The following is an 18,403-nucleotide window of genomic DNA, read 5'->3' on the forward strand; positions in this document are numbered from 1 at the left end:
ACAACTCTGTAGAGTCAGTTCTGGGGAGAGGCTTGAAGGGCACGTGTTTTGCCCACTTGGCCATCTTGGCAACTCTGTGATGTCACTTAAGAAAATATGACACATCCTACATTTTTTGTCCAATCCTGAATAATGAATTGGAAAAAATCATGCTTGAGCCAAACATAAGAAGTAACAGGATAGGGTGGGCTTGGAGACACAGGCCTATAACCTTAGACACTGGGCAGCGGAGGAAGTATAGTGAGTTGAAGACCAGCCTGGGCTACACAGTAGGCTCAGTCTTAAAAAGACAAACCTTAATTTAGAAAATCTGGAGCTCTTATGCTGGCCAGTTTTATGACAACTTGACACATTAGAGTTATCTGGGCAGAGGAGATCTTTGTGACAATGCCCCCACCAGACTGGCCTGTTACATTCTTTTTATTGATGTGGGAGACACCACCCCTGCGCTGCTGGTCCCAGATAGTTAAGAAAGCAGGCTGAGCAAGCCAGAAAGCAGCACTCCACCATGGCCTCAGCTCCTGCTTCCAAGTCCTGCCCTGACTTCCCTGGACAGTGGGCTGTGGGCTGTAACCCTTTCCTCCTCTGGCTGCTTCTGGTCATGAAACCCTAAGAGTTCTATTTTATAAGCAAGAGATTCACAGAAAGGCCCGTGAATACTTGTTTTTCTCATATGAGATCTTTATGCTTTGGGAAGACCTGAAATGTGTTTTGAATTATTGTCTAGTGAAGATGGAGTTTCCCGTACACTGAAAGCCAAGTGTGACGCTGTAAGTATGGACTCGGCTATTACAGAGGTGTCCAGTTTTCAATTTCTGAGAGAAGACACTCATTTCAACTTGGTCTTTACGAAATCTTTATTTTGATATATATGTCATTAAAATAAGTGCTATTACATAAATACACAGACATTTTAATTTTTCTATAAACTTTAATATGCATCTTTAAAAATGCTACAAAATTATTATAATCATGATAAGCAGAGATTGCTTATTTGAAAATACTAACCTCTTACATACCCAAACACACCATATGCCATAGACCACAAAAGGCCTGAAGAAGTAAGCAAAGTAGCTCATCCTGCCTTATAGATGACTAGAGACTGCTGACTGCTACAAGGATTACAGTCATCAGCAGAATTCACCCTGATGATGTGGGGCATGTTCCAGAAGATTGCTTCAGGCAAAAAGTACAAAACCATCACAAGGGTTTTTTTTTCCTTTAAAAAAATGTTATAAAGTGAGACAACCATATTTTAAAAAAGGACCTCACATCAAATTTCTTCTGTTTAAACAGATCGAAGTGACTCACATTATTTTAAAGTATTTTAAAAGCCCTTCTTCAAAAATTGCCAAGACAGTTTTTGGACGCCCCCCCCCCACACACACACAGTGTGGTTCATATGAACTATCCTTGGGAGCAGGTGCCACCAACCAGAAGGGCTTTCTGTGTACCACTCAAATGCTGAGACTACAACCGTTTAAAGACAACAACCACAGCAAAAACAACGAAACTGTGCCGCTCAACACCTGGGGAAGTGTGGGATCATTTCTTACGTTTACACATCCTCATAACAACGCGCAGCGTCTACTTTGCCCCAGACTGGAAAATCTGTTACGACTAAAAATCAGCTCAAATATATTCGAAGGCAAACTAACCATTAGCTATCCTCATAAAACACACAGCAACTTACTAGTAAACAGTACAGGATGAACGTACATAACCTCAAACCCAAAATGCTCCAAACCTTTTTGAGTGGCATGACCCGAGCAGAGAACTGCACACCCGGCCTCCTCTGGGCAGGTCAGTCAAATCTCAGACTCACTAAAACGCTGAGCAGAATCTCCTTCCAGCCCTGCGCACATGGCAGGCACGTGTGTAACGAAGGAATTTCATAGCTCGATTTGGGTTCCATCCCCAGGCACATTCTCTCTCCATACAACACACACACACTGTGCAGGTCCTATATTCAAGCTTCCTTAAGGCTAGGCTGGCAGAGAGAATACACTTTCAGACTGTAAGTACATTTAACGTCAGTGCAGCCTCCTCGACAGTCTATTGATTTAACACAGTCCCTAGCTGGCAGCTGAAGCCAAGGCTTTCGGTACACGCTGTAAGCGATGCAAGGCTGTAAGTCACTGGGAGATAAAAACACAACAAAAACTCATCAGGTCCACTAACGGACAACTGTCAGAAACTAAGCCAAGATTTTAAAGTCTTATAATTTCACCTTTCTATGAAGCAGCCTAAGCTTTTGAGGAAATGGGTCCAGTTTTGTGTACTGGAGAAAAGTGACACTAACTTCCCTTTTCTACTCTAGGCGTCACAAGGAAGCTCACACCACAAGATGAAAACTTACCTTGTGATCGTGAGCCACAAGAAAGCTGTCTGATCTTTCATGATTCCAAGTGGCAGGAAGTATTCAAAAGCTGGCAACTATGCTGGAGAGGAAAAGTTTGAAACACTCCCCACAGACCCTAACTTCAAATACAGAATCTAGTGCAAAAACACATTTAATTACAGAATTATTCAATGATAAAAGTCTCATCAAATTGACACTGGGAGAAAATATGGTTGCATCCTTCAAAATCAACATACAGCACTCCACATTTAAGTCACATCAACTTTGTAAAAACAGGCATTCATCTCTTGAGAACAAAGAGATAAAGCTGGGCACAGTGGCACATCTCTGCCATCCAGTACTCAGATAAGCTGGCCAGTCTGAGGCCAGTCTGCGCAGAACAGCAAGCAAGGCCCCATGTAAAACTACAGTAATCTCCACCAAGAAACAATAGAAAGGAAAAACAGAGCCTTCCCTTTCTTATTTAGAGGTGACATTGCTTTTACATGTTATACATGTTTACACATTGTTTATACATGAGTAATATTGAATTTTACTTTAAAAATAGTAAACCAAACACAGGACACACAGCTGTGACGACCTGCAGAGCGTGAGCTATATCAGTAACGACAGCTGTTCTAGAATGTTGCCAAGCATTTGGTTAGCAAACCAGTGTGCCCTGTCCCCGGCTGGGGATGCAGCTCAGTGCGAGAGCCCTGGTCTCAACATCCAGTCCTGCAAGAACCAAAACCAAACAAACCAGCTAACAACCTGTTCCTGAGGATGTGAGAAACATAGAACTTGTTTAGGAGACTAACTCCATTAATATACACCACATCTCTGACGTGTCTTATTTTTGACTGAAGTTTTCATTGATACTACCTCTTTATGGAAAATGCATATGGAAAATTCATCTTATTGATGAAGTTGGTTGTGAATACCCAGTCACAGGGTGCCATGAAGACAGAAAGGGTGGTGTGCACAGCGGAAAGGCTGAGGACGTGCGGGGCACGGTGCGGGGAGCACAACCAGGCTTGTTTCAAAGGACACCCCTGTTGGGAACAGTCCAGATCACTGTGCCTCTTGTTTCTAGAGTTGCTGTTGACAGTGATTTTTATTGACAACCACTGACATGTTTCAGATTTCCGGCTTTCTCATAACAAGAACTCTTTTTTGTAGTTCCACACATGCTCTGATGACAGAAAGGCAGAGGGTGAGCTGATGTCCAGAGAACCGGCGGTAGGGAGCCTAACCAAGTCCCAGCATGGGGCTGCAGAGCTTCCTTTCCGGGGCCACAGGCTCCCATTACTACTGGGCCAGCCTGGGGCTCAGGGAGGTTTCTGAGGGGCTGCTGCTTCTGGGTAGTGAGCCAGGGCAGAACAGAGCGCACCCAGCAGCAGTCCTCTGCCTCTCCAGCAAAACCCTGGGCTACCTCGCAACACCCTGTCCTACTGTTATGTCCACTGCTCCTATGCCAAATTCTTGGAGTAATTACAAATAAGGATCATTCTCTGGTTTTAAAATGTTAAAAGTAAAGCTAGTTTGTTGAACTGGAGATTCTAGATCCGCCCCATAAGTACATGTTTATCTTAAGTTTTTCTCTCGACTAAAACAGATAGAGCCGGACTTAAACTCCCTAAGTAAACTGCTGAGGAGACATTCACTACTGAGCCACAGGGCGCCTGAGTGCTAAGCTCTGAAACCTGTGGGACTGGTAACAGTATACAACAGATACACTTACAAACCACTACCACGTTACAGTATCATGAGTCATCCAACGTAAGAGATGGCACTGCATAAGAATGCCTCAACTATCACAAACTCCATTAAGTCTAAACATGAATTAGTTTTTGCCAGATCCTGTCCTCACTTACCAACACTGAAAAATACCCATGCTCTCTTTCACTGAAAAAAAAAAAAGGCAAACAAACAATGTTTCCTGAGAAGTCCCTAAGTCATTCCTCTATGTTTTTGTATTTAAAAGCTGTTCTTCTCCAAGTTTCAACTTAAACTCCTCTCTGACTGCTTCCAGCAAGTCAGGCTTAAAGATGACGTCCAGGGCAGTCATTGCCAGAGCCTTGGCAGTCCTCAGAGTGTACGGCTGAGCTTCTTGTGATCCTGAAAAGTGAATAAACTAAAATAAAATACCTCCACATATATTAAAACGCACCAACTGATTCTCAGGTTGCCTCTCAGCACTGAAACTGCCCTTCCAACTTCTGAGCACAATACAGTAGTTTCTGAAGAAGTGTTAGAACAGCAGGCTGAAGAGCAGCACCCAGGGAAAAGAGGAAGAGACCCGTGAAGACCCACAGCTCACGCTCACCTGCAGCTTCTGTGTATTGTTCCGTGTGATTCAGGGCATCCGTCCCAATGTAAAAATACGGATGAATCCCAGGAACCACAAAACTGACATTTCCAAAATCAGTAGAGCCTTGGAAAATAAAAAGGAAGAAAGGGGTGTTTGGTTAAGTATTCTGAATGGTAAAGCTGTAATTAGAATTCTGTGCTTGGTCTTGGCTCTCTGGGCAAACTTCCGGGGGTGCTGTCTGCTGGTGCTCATGCTCACTCCCATCTATCTCTCCCATGGCCAAGCTGTGGGACCTGCAGAGCTGTCCTTGCCCAGCCACAAAGCTAGCCCCACTAGTATCCCCCTGTGGCCTGAAGACTCCTCCTCTGTCTCAGGGCTACAAGCTGTGAGAAAATGGCTCCTTGAGACTTGGTGCCAGTCCTTTCCTCCTTCCACATATTACAATACATCATCAGACTTTTCACTATTAACTGCTTCAGATTAGCAACTGAAAATGTATGTTGGCTCTCCTCTAACCCTCTTGCTTATACATCTTACTGCCCACCTGACTGCTCCTTCATACATGCCTTAGGCGGACATACTCAACACAGCTAGAATCAAACTCAGTATCATCCTGTTCTGCTTCCTCTCAAACAGCTCAGAACCATGCTTTCTTCACCAACAGCTGCCCTGCTTGGGCCAATAAGGAACACTCTCCCAATCTGTCCAGCAGAACCTACGGTATTTGTCAATTATTTTGCAATGTCTACAGAGTCCGACACCACTCAGCTGTCTGACCTAAAGTCCTCCACAGCACCTGCTCTGGACATCCACCAAGCTCCTCAGCCCCACAGGACTTCTGCAGGTACTGTTCTTTTGTTTTTATGTTCCTATTTTCCTTCCTTCCTTCCTTCCTTCCTTCCTTCCTTCCTTTCTTCCCTCCCTCCCTCCCTCCCTCCCTCCCTCCTCCTCTCCCTTTCTTTCTTCTTCTTCCTTTTTTTTTTTTTTTTTTTGAGACAAAGTATCATGTGGCCCTGGCTGGCTTCAAATTCAGACTTTCTCTGATCTCCTGCTCCTCTCTCCCAAGCACTGGAACTATACCAGGTACCACTATACGCACTTTATGCCATGCTGGGGGTGGAACCCAGAGCTTCATGCATGCTGGGCAAGCACTGAGCCACAGTCCCAGCCCTGCTGTTTCCCTATTATCTACCATTCCCTGAACAAGCCTTATCTCAGTGCCCTGGTAAGGTCGACTTCTCCAGGGGAGGCTCTCACAGGATGGATGCACTGTATCACCTTTTAGTTCTAGCTTCTTTCTTATTGGGTTATTCCACTAATGTCTTTTACTAATACATTAGTCAAAAAATAGTATTTCAAATTGCCACACACCCAGACTGTCACAAGATAAATGCTAACATTGTTGAATGAATCATACAAGCAAAAGCTTTATGCTAATTCAGTGGCTATTTACTAAATGCTTAATGATAGGTTAAACAGGTTGTTAAACTACACAAGGGTAAAAGCAAGGAAAGGACATCAAAGCGTGCATCCAACAGCAACAGGAATTACTGTTTCAAACTCTAAGAACTTCTTATACATCTTCATTTACATTTTTAAATTTTACGGTGTGTCCTTTTGTTTATTAAGACATGGGCTTGATATGTAGCACAGGATAGCCTTGACCTTGTGATCCTGTCTCAACTTCCAGTACTGGGATCACAGTTGTATACATTACACCCAGGTTTCTCATTCCTATTTGAATAGTTGTCGCTTTACTCAGGAAGAAGCCAAGTCTTACAGACATTAAAGGTCCCGTAGCTAGTTAGATGGCACAAGCGGATGGAGGTTAGGATTTGGGGCACTGTAAAAGACACTGTAAAAAACAGTATCATCACTGTTTCTGATGATACACTCTAAGCATTCTTGTGCAGTGGGAAACTGAGCTCACTGAGAAGCTGGCTCTGGAGGCATGGTTGCCCACCACCCCGTTTCAGACCCATGTGTCCCTGTCTGAGGATGTGCTGACTCCCTGAACCATGACTGTACAGCAGCCCACATGTAAGTAAGGGGACTGTGTCCTTGGGGGTAGCTAGAAGGTCAGTCATTCCAAGAGACGGTGCTGTTGGTCCTCCATGATATGAACACGGCAGCAGGAAGGAGAGCCTGGAAGTTCAGCCACAGGCAGCTGGGCTGTGGAGAGAAAGCCCCAGTGGGCACTCCTGCTCACTACCTCCACTTCTGCAGTCAGACTTTGCTAGAGGTTGTGAGGACGAATCTGATGACATTATCCTTTTGTTCTTTTATGTGGAAGCGATTGAAGTCCATATATCTCCTATCCTACATCCCCCAATGGTGACATCTTACTGCAACCCTGTGCTACAGCCAGAATACTACCATTAACGTAGTTCCCAGCACGGGCTTGGAGGAAAGCTGGCGGAGAGCACATGTGAAGCCCGGGGTCTGATCCCCAGCACTGCATAAACCAAACATGGTGCCATGCCTCTAATGATTCTAGCACACATGAGGAAATGATCGGGGTCACCCTCAGTGACACGACAAACTCAAGCAGCCTGGGTTACACAGGATCCTGTCTCAAAACACCTGCGCTTGAATGTACGTACGTGAGTGGGTGTGAGTGAGGACGTGGAGGCCCACGTACATCCCGCTGATGTTACTCAGAAGTCCCCAGCTTGACTCACACCCATGGAAGTGTCCTAATCCGAGGCTGCACTAATCTGCATGGTCAGCTTATGAGCAACCCAGCTCTTTCCAGGAAGGGGCCTCTGAATTCTTACCCTCTTTCCTGAACCTTGTGCAGCTTCTTTTTCTTTTTCATTTACTCAAGTTTTCTCATAAAAATCTGTTTGCATCGATTCTACTTTCACTTAAAGCTTCTTTCTCTTCCTCTTCCTCCTTCTTCCTCTTTTCCCTCCTCCTTTTCTTCTTTCTTTTTTTTTTTTTGAGACAGGATCTCACTAGGTAGTAGTCCTGGCTGTCCTGGAGCTCACTATGTAGAACAGGCTGGCTTGCACTCACAGATATCTGCCTGCCTTTGCCTTCCTAGTCCTAGAATTAAAGGCATGTTGTGACATGTACAACCACACACACACATACACTCCATGCACTCACATACACATAATAGTAAATAAAAACTTTAAAGACAGAGATAGAGAGATGGCTAAGTGTGTGAGAGTGCACCCACATGGCAGCTCATAATCACCTGTACTGTAGTTCCAAGATCCGATGACCCCTCTGACCTCCAAGGGTCCCTGTACCCACATGGTACACACACATACAGTCACAGCTAGATGTGGTAGCACACACTTGTAATCCCAGAAACTGAGAGCCTCAAGCAGGAGGACCACAAGGCAAAGGCCAGCCTAGACAGCATAAGGTAAGACCTAGTCTCAATAAATAAATAAATCCCAAATATAACTAAACTGTATGATGGTTTTACTCCTTAGAACCTGAAAATACACCAGATCACTAAATACTTGCTTACTGTGATAAACTGAAGTAAATTAAAATTTTGTTTCCCATTTTAGTAGCTTATTTAATGGTTAGAAGTAAAGGCTGCTTAGCACTGGGCTTTGGGTTTGTTCCCCAGCATCACAAGGAAAAAAGTAGAATTAATTTTTTTAAAGATTTATTTATTATTTATATGGCATTCTGCCTGCACACCAGATCTCATTATAGATGGTTATGAGCCACCATGTGGTTGCTGGGAATTGAACTCAGGACCTCTGGAAGAACAGCCAGTGTTCTTAATCTCTGAGCCATCTCCCAGCCTGTAGAATTAAATTTAAACACTAGAAATATTTAGAATACTCCTAGCAGACTGACCATTTTTTAAAGCATCGACTGCTATTGTGACATTCTCCACTCCCTTTAGAATGCATCAGTTTCTTGCCAGTAACCTGAGTGTGAAGGAATGCCATTAAGAACATCACCAGTGAGATGCAAGGCCCAGCAGTTAGGAGCTGCTGCTTCTGCAGAGCACCCAGGCTGCTTCTCAGCACCCACATGGCAGCGCCCAACTGCCTATATGGAACTCCAGTTCCAGAGAACACGGCGCCCTCTGCTGGCTTCCAAGGGCACTAGGCAAGCAAATGGCATGCACATACACATAGCATATCCATATGGAACATTCATACACATTAAAAACCATCAGGGTTGGCAGAGTGCTCGCTTAATATGCACGAAGCCTGTGGTCAATCTCCAGTACCCCATAAACCCCAGGTGTGGTGGCATGGACTTATAATTCCTGCATTTGGGGAGGGGAAGCAGGACGGGCAAGCTCAAGGTCAGTGTCAGCTACTTCTGGAGTCTGAGGCCAGTGTGGGCTACACAAGACCCCGCCTGAAAGGCACAGCTCTCCTCACCTCTTAAGACTGTTACCCTAAGCTGGCATTCCTTTTGCTCAAACAGCTCGGCCTATGGCAGCTTAGTTACCTGAAGGGCCATTCAACACTGCGTCTTCTGAAATGAATTCCATTCCCAGCTTCTTTCCATTTTCCATATATGCACTGCACAGTGTCTTATTGGGAATAACATTGTAATAATCGTGTGCTTCACTTTTAATTTCTACCTAATAAAAAAATTACAAAACAAAGCTTGAGATTTAAAAACTCAAATTTATTGACTCCAAAACAATGATGGTTTCTAACATCACAAAGTTTTAGAATGGTCACTTTCCATTGTACACATAGACTCTCACAAAGCTCTTACCTTAAGAAAATGCACTATAATGTTAGGTATGGGTCCTCCTACCCCATTTGCTCCGTTCCACTAGCACCACACCATAGACTGTCACCAAACTCCATTCTGAGGACCAAGTGTCGCCTTCACTCACCTAAAAACGGCATAGGGAGTGCCCAGGAACTTTAAAAACCTGAACCTCCAAGCAATTCTTACGCAGGTGTCCCAAACCACTCTGATGGACACTGCTCTAGATTGCAGTCTCCAAAAGGAAAAAATGAACCATCACAGAACTGTCCCTCATAGCTCAGCCTCATTTCAAAGGGATTCTCAGAGAACACAGACGCTTCAGTGAGGCAGGCTTGAGCGGCCTTGCTTACTGATGCAAGTACATGAAAACACAGAAGCAGCCTCTATGTGACGACGGAAGTGCCCTTACTAGGTTCTGTTTTCAAAAAACACAAGCTAATCATCAAACAGCAGACATTAAATCTCTTCTATTCTTGGCAGCACATAAGGCAGGAACAATGGCAATCATCTTACAAATCAGCCGAATTATAAACTGGTGAAATATGGATTTAAACACAACAATAAACTGTATGTTTATTGTTGTGTGTGTACAGGCATGTGGAAGATGAGAAAATGTGCTCAGCTGCCTTTCCTCAGGAGCCCACATTCTTTGGTTTTCAGATAGGGCCTCTCCCTCCTTTCACCTGGCATTCACCAAATGAGCGAGGCTGGCTGGCTAGGGAGGCAGAAACCTGCCTGCCTCTGCCTCCCCACAGCTGGGACTACAAGTGCATACCACTGCACCTGCTTTTTTTTTTTAAATTTTATTTATTATATATACAGTGTTTTGCTTACATGTAACACTTGCATGCCAGAACTGGGAATTGAACTCAGGACCCTTGGAAGAGCAGCCAGTGCTCTTAACCTCCGAGCCATCTCTCAAGCCCTGCACCTGCCTTTTAAAAGTGGATTCTGGAGCTCAAACTCGGTCCTCAGCTGGCAGAGCGAGTGTTTTGCTGATGGAGCCATTTCTCCAGCCCCTAAGCCCTAGCTTAGGGAATACACTGAAATATTAGCTAATAATAGTTCATGTATTTAACTTTTAAATATTTGAATTGTTTATAGTTATAAGGAGATAAGGGTTTAGTCCCCTGGATTGTGGGGTCTTTACAGCTGTCCACTGAATCTCTTTGCAAATGTCCTTACTCCTACACTTGTCCATGTATCTATCTGTTCACAACACAAGATGAGGTTTATATATTATCTTCCCAACACCTGCCCAAGGTCTCTATTGCTCACATATCTGGACGTAGGATCATCCTTCAAAGCTCAGGTCTACAGCATTCCAGGAAACTTTCTCATCCCGTCCCACCAACTGGAAACTGAATCCAGGGTTTTGTGTTTGCCAAGCTAAGCTATTGCCCCCACCCGGAAACTTTCTTAACTGCTCTGTTCCTCCCAACACTGTCCATTCTACTCTTAAGACAAAAAGTGCTCACTATGAGAGCAACTGCTGAAACGCCACTGCCATGTGAATGCTGCTAGACAACGGGCAGAACAAAAGGAAGGCTGGGCTGGGCCCTCCCACAGACGTTACGTCATCTGTCCCCACAGAAACCTGGAGAAATCCCATTGCTGTCCCTGCTTCCAGGGAGAGCCCAGAGGCACTGTTTCTAATGGCCAAGAGACTCAAGGATCTTGTCTCCCTAAAAATGACATCTAAGATCTTGTCTCTCCGACCAGGTTCCGCAGTGTTGAAACTGCATGTAACCGTAAACCCCACCCCATGTGGGAGAGCACATGCCTGATCATGAAATGTTTCTGACTACAGTTCTAGTCAACCAAATCTCCTTTGTTCTGAGTCTATCGTAACTTCCACTCCAGCCGATGGACACATTTACATGACACCTTTGACAAAGAGATATGTAAGTGTTATCATAAAATGCCTCCCGTGGGAACGACCCAAAGTGATATGAAAAGGAGGAAGCACTAGCACAGTGTTATGCTAAGTTCTCCAGCTACTGCTAAGTAAGGTGACCTGCAGCATTCTCTATTGCAGACATTGAAGAAATACCTAAGCATTAAATGCTTTCACTTTAAACATGTTCAGGATTTCACATTAAATATGTAACCAACTCACTTTGCAGGTTCAAGACATCACCAGTGAGGGCAAGGCCCCAGGCAGATCCCCAGCACTGCTACCCACACAAAATCACCACATGAAAAAAGAGCCAAGGTCGGCTTCAATGCAGCAACTGAACCACCACCGCCCACACGCAGCTGAGCCCATAATTAATTTGAAAAGCTCTTACTGTGCAGCCTGTAGCCAAAGCTGCAGCTCTGAAGGAATCTTCCGCCTTTTTTGTCAGAACTTGAAGCTCTTTCATTGAGGGTGCACGGAAATAATAGATTAATTCCGAGTAAGAGGGGATGATATTGGGTTTTACACCACCATTTTTTATTATACCTATAAAAAGAATCAAATTACTCAAGTTATATTTGATGATTTGCTTAAAGAAAGTTTTGCAGTCAGTATAAAAAGGGACATAATTTATCCTCATCAGCTTCACTGATAAACAAAGATTTCTTCCACAGAGAGCTGCTACTTCCCAGCTAATAAAGGAAAACTGTCTATAAGCACTTTATTCTAAGGGATCTAGTCAACATTAAGGAATTAAATTTGGGCTACGAGTAAAGTTCAACAACAGAGCACCTTCCTAGCATGTGTGAGGTTCTGGGTTTAATTCCCAGAACATGAAAGAAAAAGAAGAAAAGGAGGAGGATAGAAAGAGGAGGAGGAAGAAGAAAGAAAGGAGGTGAGGAGGGAGATCATAATCTAGATTATAAAGAAATACAGAATTATGTAACCACAAAAACCAAACAGTGTCTTAAACTTTCTGGAGGAAATTCATCTCCGTAGGCTTTATTCCAGCTGTGCAATTTGATAAACTTTTGACATAATCTTCAACAATGGAGTGAGGCTCTGTAACTACCATTATGTTTGAAAACCCCTATGAATATTTTAAATGACAGCAGTAGAAAAATAATTTTCACACCAATTAGAGACTACTACAGTCACCTCTCAGCCTTTTGGCTACAATCATGTATAGAAAAAAAGCAGAACAAAGACCCCTAAGTCCTAGAAACTATCAAGACACACATTTGTGACACAAAACGGAGACTTATTTGTTCCTATTAACAATAAAAAGAGACACCTAGAACCTAACTCTAGCTGGTTGTGCAACTCTATAATCTCAGTACTTGAAAGGATTAAGAGTTCAAGGCAATCTTTGGCTACACAGCCTGGGTTACATGAGACCTCATTGTAAACATAAAAAAAAAAAAAAGGAAAAAGAGGAGAAGAGAAGGAAGAAGGAGGAAGAGAAGGAAGAGGAGGAGAAGGAAAATAAATTTGATTTCTCCACCATCTAGTTAAAAACTTTCCACTCCTATCCCTTTTGGGGAAATTAGGGCAAGCTAGATCAGGCCTGTAATCCCAGTACTTGGGAGGCTGACACGGAAGAACTGCTTAAATTTAAGGGCAGCCTGGACTACACAGTGAGGGCTATCTCAGACCATCTGCTACCTCCACCAGAAAAGAAAATTATGACAATAAACTTGCAAAGTACAATTACAAACTGATTTCAGCATACAGCAAAATTGAGTAAAGTATTCTTTAGAATTAAATATATTAAAGCACAATTTCCTAGATCATAAAGAAATAAACTAAGGGAAGAAAGAAAGGAAGGGAGAGGGGGAGAGGCAAAGGGGAAGGAGGAATTGTAAATTGGTGTGGGAGTTCATGCCTAGCCCAGAAGGGGCAGGAGAAGACGGTGGACTCTACTTACATACACGGGATTTTAAAGGAGGTGCTAGTGAATCTCACTGACCCCAGGCTGCCCTTGTGCTGTTGAGGATGATCTTGAACTTCTGATTCCAAGTACAAGAATTCTAGTGTATGGCACATGACAGGTTTTTAGGCAGTGCTAGAACCCAGCATTTTTGGTTTTTCAAGATAGGGTTTCTCTGTGTAGCCCTGGCTGTTCTGGAACTCTGTAGACCAACTGACCCTGAACTCAGAGATCCACCTGCCTCTGTCCCTTGAGTGCTAGGATTACAGTTATGTACAACCACTGCCTGGCTTCCAACCCCCAATTAATAATAAAAACAAACTACTATTACATAATTTTACTGCACTGAAATATAGTAAGTGCCATTTACTAGAGAAATATTTAGCGAGACTACCGTGCACTCTCCATGATGGTTTCATCTGCTGTCTTAATGCAGAGAGGTTGTTATAGGCGAGGACTGCAGCGTCCAAGGCATTCACTCCCTCCCAAGGGTACGCAGCCGCGTGAGATGCCTTTCCATAGTACTTCACCGTCACACTAGGACACAAAACAAACCACTGAGAGTTACTGTCTCCAGGATCACTAAGAAAATGCATTAGCTGTGGGTGTTCCTGTGTGTTTGTGTATGAGCATGTACACGTGAATACAGAGCTGAGAAGGAGGGTGTGGCGCACCCACACGTGTGTGTGTGTGTGTGTGTGTGTGTGTGAGAGAGAGAGAGAGAGAGAGAGAGAGAGGAACCCCGAAGTTACAGGCAGCTGTGAGCTGCCTGACAGAGGAGCTGGGAGCAAAACAAGGAGCAGCAGCAGCAGTTCTTCACTACAGAGCCACAGCTCTGCTCTCACACTACCAGTTCCAAGTTGGTAAGAATGAATGTCTACCTTCTGAAAACAAGGCCCGCTGGGGCTCAGGGAGGTGAAGTTCCTGAGCACAGCGACACTGCAGTGATGGTTCTATTACCACATCCACCATCCCAGCTACTACAGAAATGAGCAGACACAGCCCAGCAGAGGAGCCCAGCAGTGGCTCCTGGGAATGGACCATTAACCAGACTACAACTGTTATTTGTGGTTAAAAACTCACGCCAATTCAACGACACATCCTTCTAGATACAAGAGTAGCATCTGCCAGTTCCATAAAACCAAAAGATCAGCATGAAGAAGTGCTTTCTTTCCAAAGCTAATCAAACTGCCCTTGGAAGACACTTCCTTATCAAAAGACTGCTGTTTTCCAGAAGTCAGAGTAAGAGGGAACACAGGTGTTTTAGCATCCCTGTTTAGGCCCTCCTTTAATAGTTCAACCAGGACTGGAATAACAGATCATGATTAGAAGAGGCTTGCCAAAAGTTACTCCAACCAAGCAGCTCATCACTCAGTTCACGGGGTCTTCCTGCCCAGCCCGCCCTGGCCTCAAACGCAGACTCCGGCTGCCTGAGCCTCGGATAATGAGACTGGAGGCCAGTGGCACCATGCGCAGCTCACTTGACTAAGTGCAGAAAGGCAGAGGTTTTGCGTCTGGCTTTTTAAGTTCTGCCTGTGAGTGATGGAGGAGGGGGTGTGCACAGCAACGGGCCACCCGTGAAGGTCAAAGGCCAACTCTGTTCCCTCCACTTTGGTGCGGGTTCTGGGGCTAGAACTCGGGTCACCAGGCTTGTGTGACAGGGCCTTCCTACCCACTCAGCCACCTCACTGCTCTAGTGCTGAGTGCCCTCAGTCTGTCTTCCACTGGGAAGCTCCTTTCGGTGTGCTGACTTACTCGTGCTCCGCTACGTCCGGTAGGTAGGCAGCATCCTCTTGAGATGGATGGGCCATAAAAACAACATCAAGGTTTTTAAAGGCACCTGCCTCAATTAAATCAACTTTGCCGCCACCGTCTTCTTCTGCAGGGGTTCCCAGGACAACTACCTACAAGGAGATTCATGTTAGCATAGAGACTCCCAGCAGGAAAACATTTAACAGGAGTTAGCGCATGTGCAGTCAAAATGTATACTTAAGTCCCTAAACCCTGAAGAGAAGTTATAGTCCGAGACTTGTACTGTGAATAAAAATACATGGTGCAGAATCACACATTTTAATTTATATCGTCTGAGTAAACTAATATAAATGCATGCTAGAAATGCTTTAGGAAGATTTCCCCAATTTTATAACTCAACTTAGACTAAGTTATACCAAAGTCCAAAGGGGGAAAAAGTAGAATTCTATGTACTTGGTTCTTCAACATTTGCTAGGACTTATCTGTTAATTTAAGGTTTCTCCATGGCTAAGCCTGTTAGCATATGTATATAATAGTTAGTTGTAGGCTTCACTGGCGAGGACCTTGCAAGCCTGCCTGCTACCCTCACAACAACCCTGTGAGGTGGGTAAGTGGCCCGGATCATGCCAGCGAGGCTTCAGGCTTCCTGGGGTATCTTAGATAGCTGTCCTGGCTGAGACACCACTTAAAAAGTCTTCATTCATTCATTTTCATTGGTGGGCATTATGCAATCTCACTGCCATGGTTAGAAACCGCCAACTGTTACACCAACTTACTAATTCGATTCCACCAGCTCAACCAGGAAGATTTAATGGTCACCAAACACCTAATCAAACAAAAGAGAACTTTACAGAATAAACATTTTACTTTGATATTTGAGCTTAACTTCTTTAAGAAAAATTTAAAAAGACAAATTACCTGCATAAGATTAATGTACTCTCAAGGTCATGTATAAAAATACAATGAAACAGATTGGGGTTTAAAGAAAAGGGCTTTGCTTGCAACGGGAATCCACTTATATTTCATTTTGGGGTAAGAACAACCACCTGAAATTAGAAGTTGATATAGTTCTCAAAGTCTGGCTTTATTTACTTTTAACTTTATAAAGCATCTGAAATTGCGCTGCTTTTTTTAGGGGAGGGAGCTGTTTGAGACAGGATCTATGTAATAATGACTGTTCTGGAGCTCTTATGTAGACCGGGCTGACCTCGAACTCACAGAAATCCGCCTGGCCTGTATTACCACGCCTGGCCACTGAGCTGCTTCTTCCTCTGAATCTAATGGGCTCTTGCCAACTGCTGAGAACTTGTCTGCTCTGGGTCTCACATCCATATCCTCAAACAAGACAAGACAAACAAAATAAACCCCCGAGAGGAATAAAAGAGGAAGTAGCTAACGGGCAAGGGCCACAAGAGATGAACTGCTGTAGAGTGTTACTGCCACTGGGGGAGGTGTGGGGTGGGGCGGGAAGGGCGTGACCGGATTGACTGACAGGTTGATTCTTGGCTCGCAGAATTGAGTATACCACCTGAAAGAGTAAACACGGGCTCAGACCCGCCTAAGACAGACAAGCACGACCTTCTCCTGCCCGCTGAAGCTGTGAAATAGAAGTTAACACTTCTAGGTGAACCCAAGCACGCAGGGACTGTCTGCTCGCTTCTCCGTGGTTTCTGCTCTTGGGTAGGTTTGAGAAGTCCAGTAGTTCTACGGACTGAAACGTACTACGCAAATACCAATCACTCAAATAAAAAAAGTGTTTTTTCCCTGAGTCTACAACTTCGTCCAGAGACCAGAGAGCACACAGCTGGCCGGGGCGCGCGGCGGCGGCCCGGGTGGCCGGCTCGGCCGGGAGGCTCACCGTGACGGGCGGCGGCGCGGCGGCGCTCTCTAGCGCAGCCCGCAGGCCGAGCGCGGCGGCCGCCCCGGCCTCGGCGATGAGGTTGTGGCCGCAGGCGTGGCCCAGGGCGGGCAGCGCGTCGTACTCGCACAGGAAGGCGAGCCGCAGCGCGCGGGGCCCGGCGGCGGCGGCCCCGGGCGGCGCCCACTCGGCGCGGAAGGCGGTCGGGAGCGCGAAGTGCGGCTGCACCGCCCACGAGGCGGCCGGCGGCTCGCGCTGGAAGAAGCGCGTGAGCTCGCGGTGCGCGCCGTGCTCCTCGTAGGCCAGCTCGGGCGCGCTCCAGATGGCGCGGCTCAGCGCGCCCAGGCGCTCGGCCGCCTCGTCGATGCGCTCCGCGGCGCGCCGCTTCAGCAGCTCCAGCTCCGCCACGCCGCTCGTCCCCGGCTCGGCCGGCCGCTCCACCACGGGACCCATGGCGAGGGCGAGCCTCGCTCTAGCCTAGGCGGCCCTCGGCTACGCTCGGCGGCCCTCGGCAACGCTCGGCAGGCCTTGCCAGTCCTCGGCGACGCTCGGCGGCCCTCGGCAACGCTCGGCGCCTCGGCAGCCCTTGGCAAAGCTCAGCTGTCCTCCAGGGCGCTCCACGGCTTCGGAACCAGCCCCCCTCCTCCCGTTTCAACCCCCAACTAACACCCCAAGCCCACTGTACCGCACAACCCAAACCCCAACTTAACCCTCCATGCCAGGAGTTGTCCTGCAGCTCTGCCCTCAGGCCAGGCGTGGAGCTAGGGTTGTCAGCTCGTCCTCCGTAGGGCAATTGTATCTGACAAGTTTTATCTAAAAATTTGATTGACATAAGCCCAAGTAACACGATCTGCACAGCTCGTGTTCTGTCATAACAGGTCTAAGTTACCCGATGAAGAAATTCAAGAAGTCATACTCTCTTTTTCCTGCAGAGCGACACAAGTTCGAAAACTTGTTATTTATGATGATGCCCCCATTGTTCTGAGAATTTCTTGTATTAAAAGGTTCTGCCGGTTCTTCCCATTCTACCATCTCTTGAATTGCCACAATTAGGTCAAATAAGATACAATATATAATGCTTAAAAAAAGTGCATGCTTTAATCCCAAGCGTTTGGGCGGCAGAGGCAGGTGGATCTGAGTTCGAGGTCAGTTTGGTCCACAGAGTGAGTTCTAGGACAGCCAGGGCTACATAGTGAAATCCTGTCTCAAACAACAACAACAACAACAACAAACAACAAAACAAAAACAACAAAAAAAAAACCAACAACAACAAAAAGAAAAGAAACCAATCATGTAAAAAGACTATTGTACCTTTGAAAATGAGTCCAAAGGAGCTTGGTGAAGTGGCCCATGCCTTTTATCCCAGCACTAGGAAGGCAGGCAGATTTCTGAGTTCAAGGCCATCTTGGTCCACAGAGTGAATTCCAGGACAGCCAGAGCTACACAGAGTAAACTGTCTCAGGAAGGAAGGAAGGAAGATTGTGATCAATTTTTGCTAGTTTATACCATAACAGTGCCAGAGTCCATGTCACACTTAAGGTGAAAACACTGTCCTTAGTTAGCACCCTGAGACTCACCTCTAGACACAGTAAATGTGAAGT

The 18,403-nt window shown here is 45.5% G+C and overlaps 1 protein-coding gene across 1 annotated transcript; it reads right to left on the reverse strand.

Moving 5' to 3' along the window:
• Positions 1 to 839: 839 nt before the first annotated feature.
• Pm20d2 (peptidase M20 domain containing 2) lies at positions 840 to 17,352 on the reverse strand. Its single transcript, XM_060373325.1, has 7 exons — positions 16,803 to 17,352; positions 14,948 to 15,096; positions 13,587 to 13,729; positions 11,654 to 11,808; positions 9,087 to 9,222; positions 4,668 to 4,775; positions 840 to 4,459 (listed from the first exon to the last, which is right to left on the reverse strand). Exons 1-7 carry the CDS (start codon positions 17,253 to 17,255, stop codon positions 4,305 to 4,307), a joined length of 1,299 nt encoding a protein of 432 aa, XP_060229308.1. The 5' UTR covers positions 17,256 to 17,352; the 3' UTR covers positions 840 to 4,304.
• Positions 17,353 to 18,403: the final 1,051 nt, after the last annotated feature.

The sequence above is a fragment of the Meriones unguiculatus genome, chromosome 20 (assembly GCF_030254825.1).
Source record: "Meriones unguiculatus strain TT.TT164.6M chromosome 20, Bangor_MerUng_6.1, whole genome shotgun sequence".
Classification (NCBI taxonomy): domain Eukaryota; kingdom Metazoa; phylum Chordata; class Mammalia; order Rodentia; family Muridae; genus Meriones; species Meriones unguiculatus.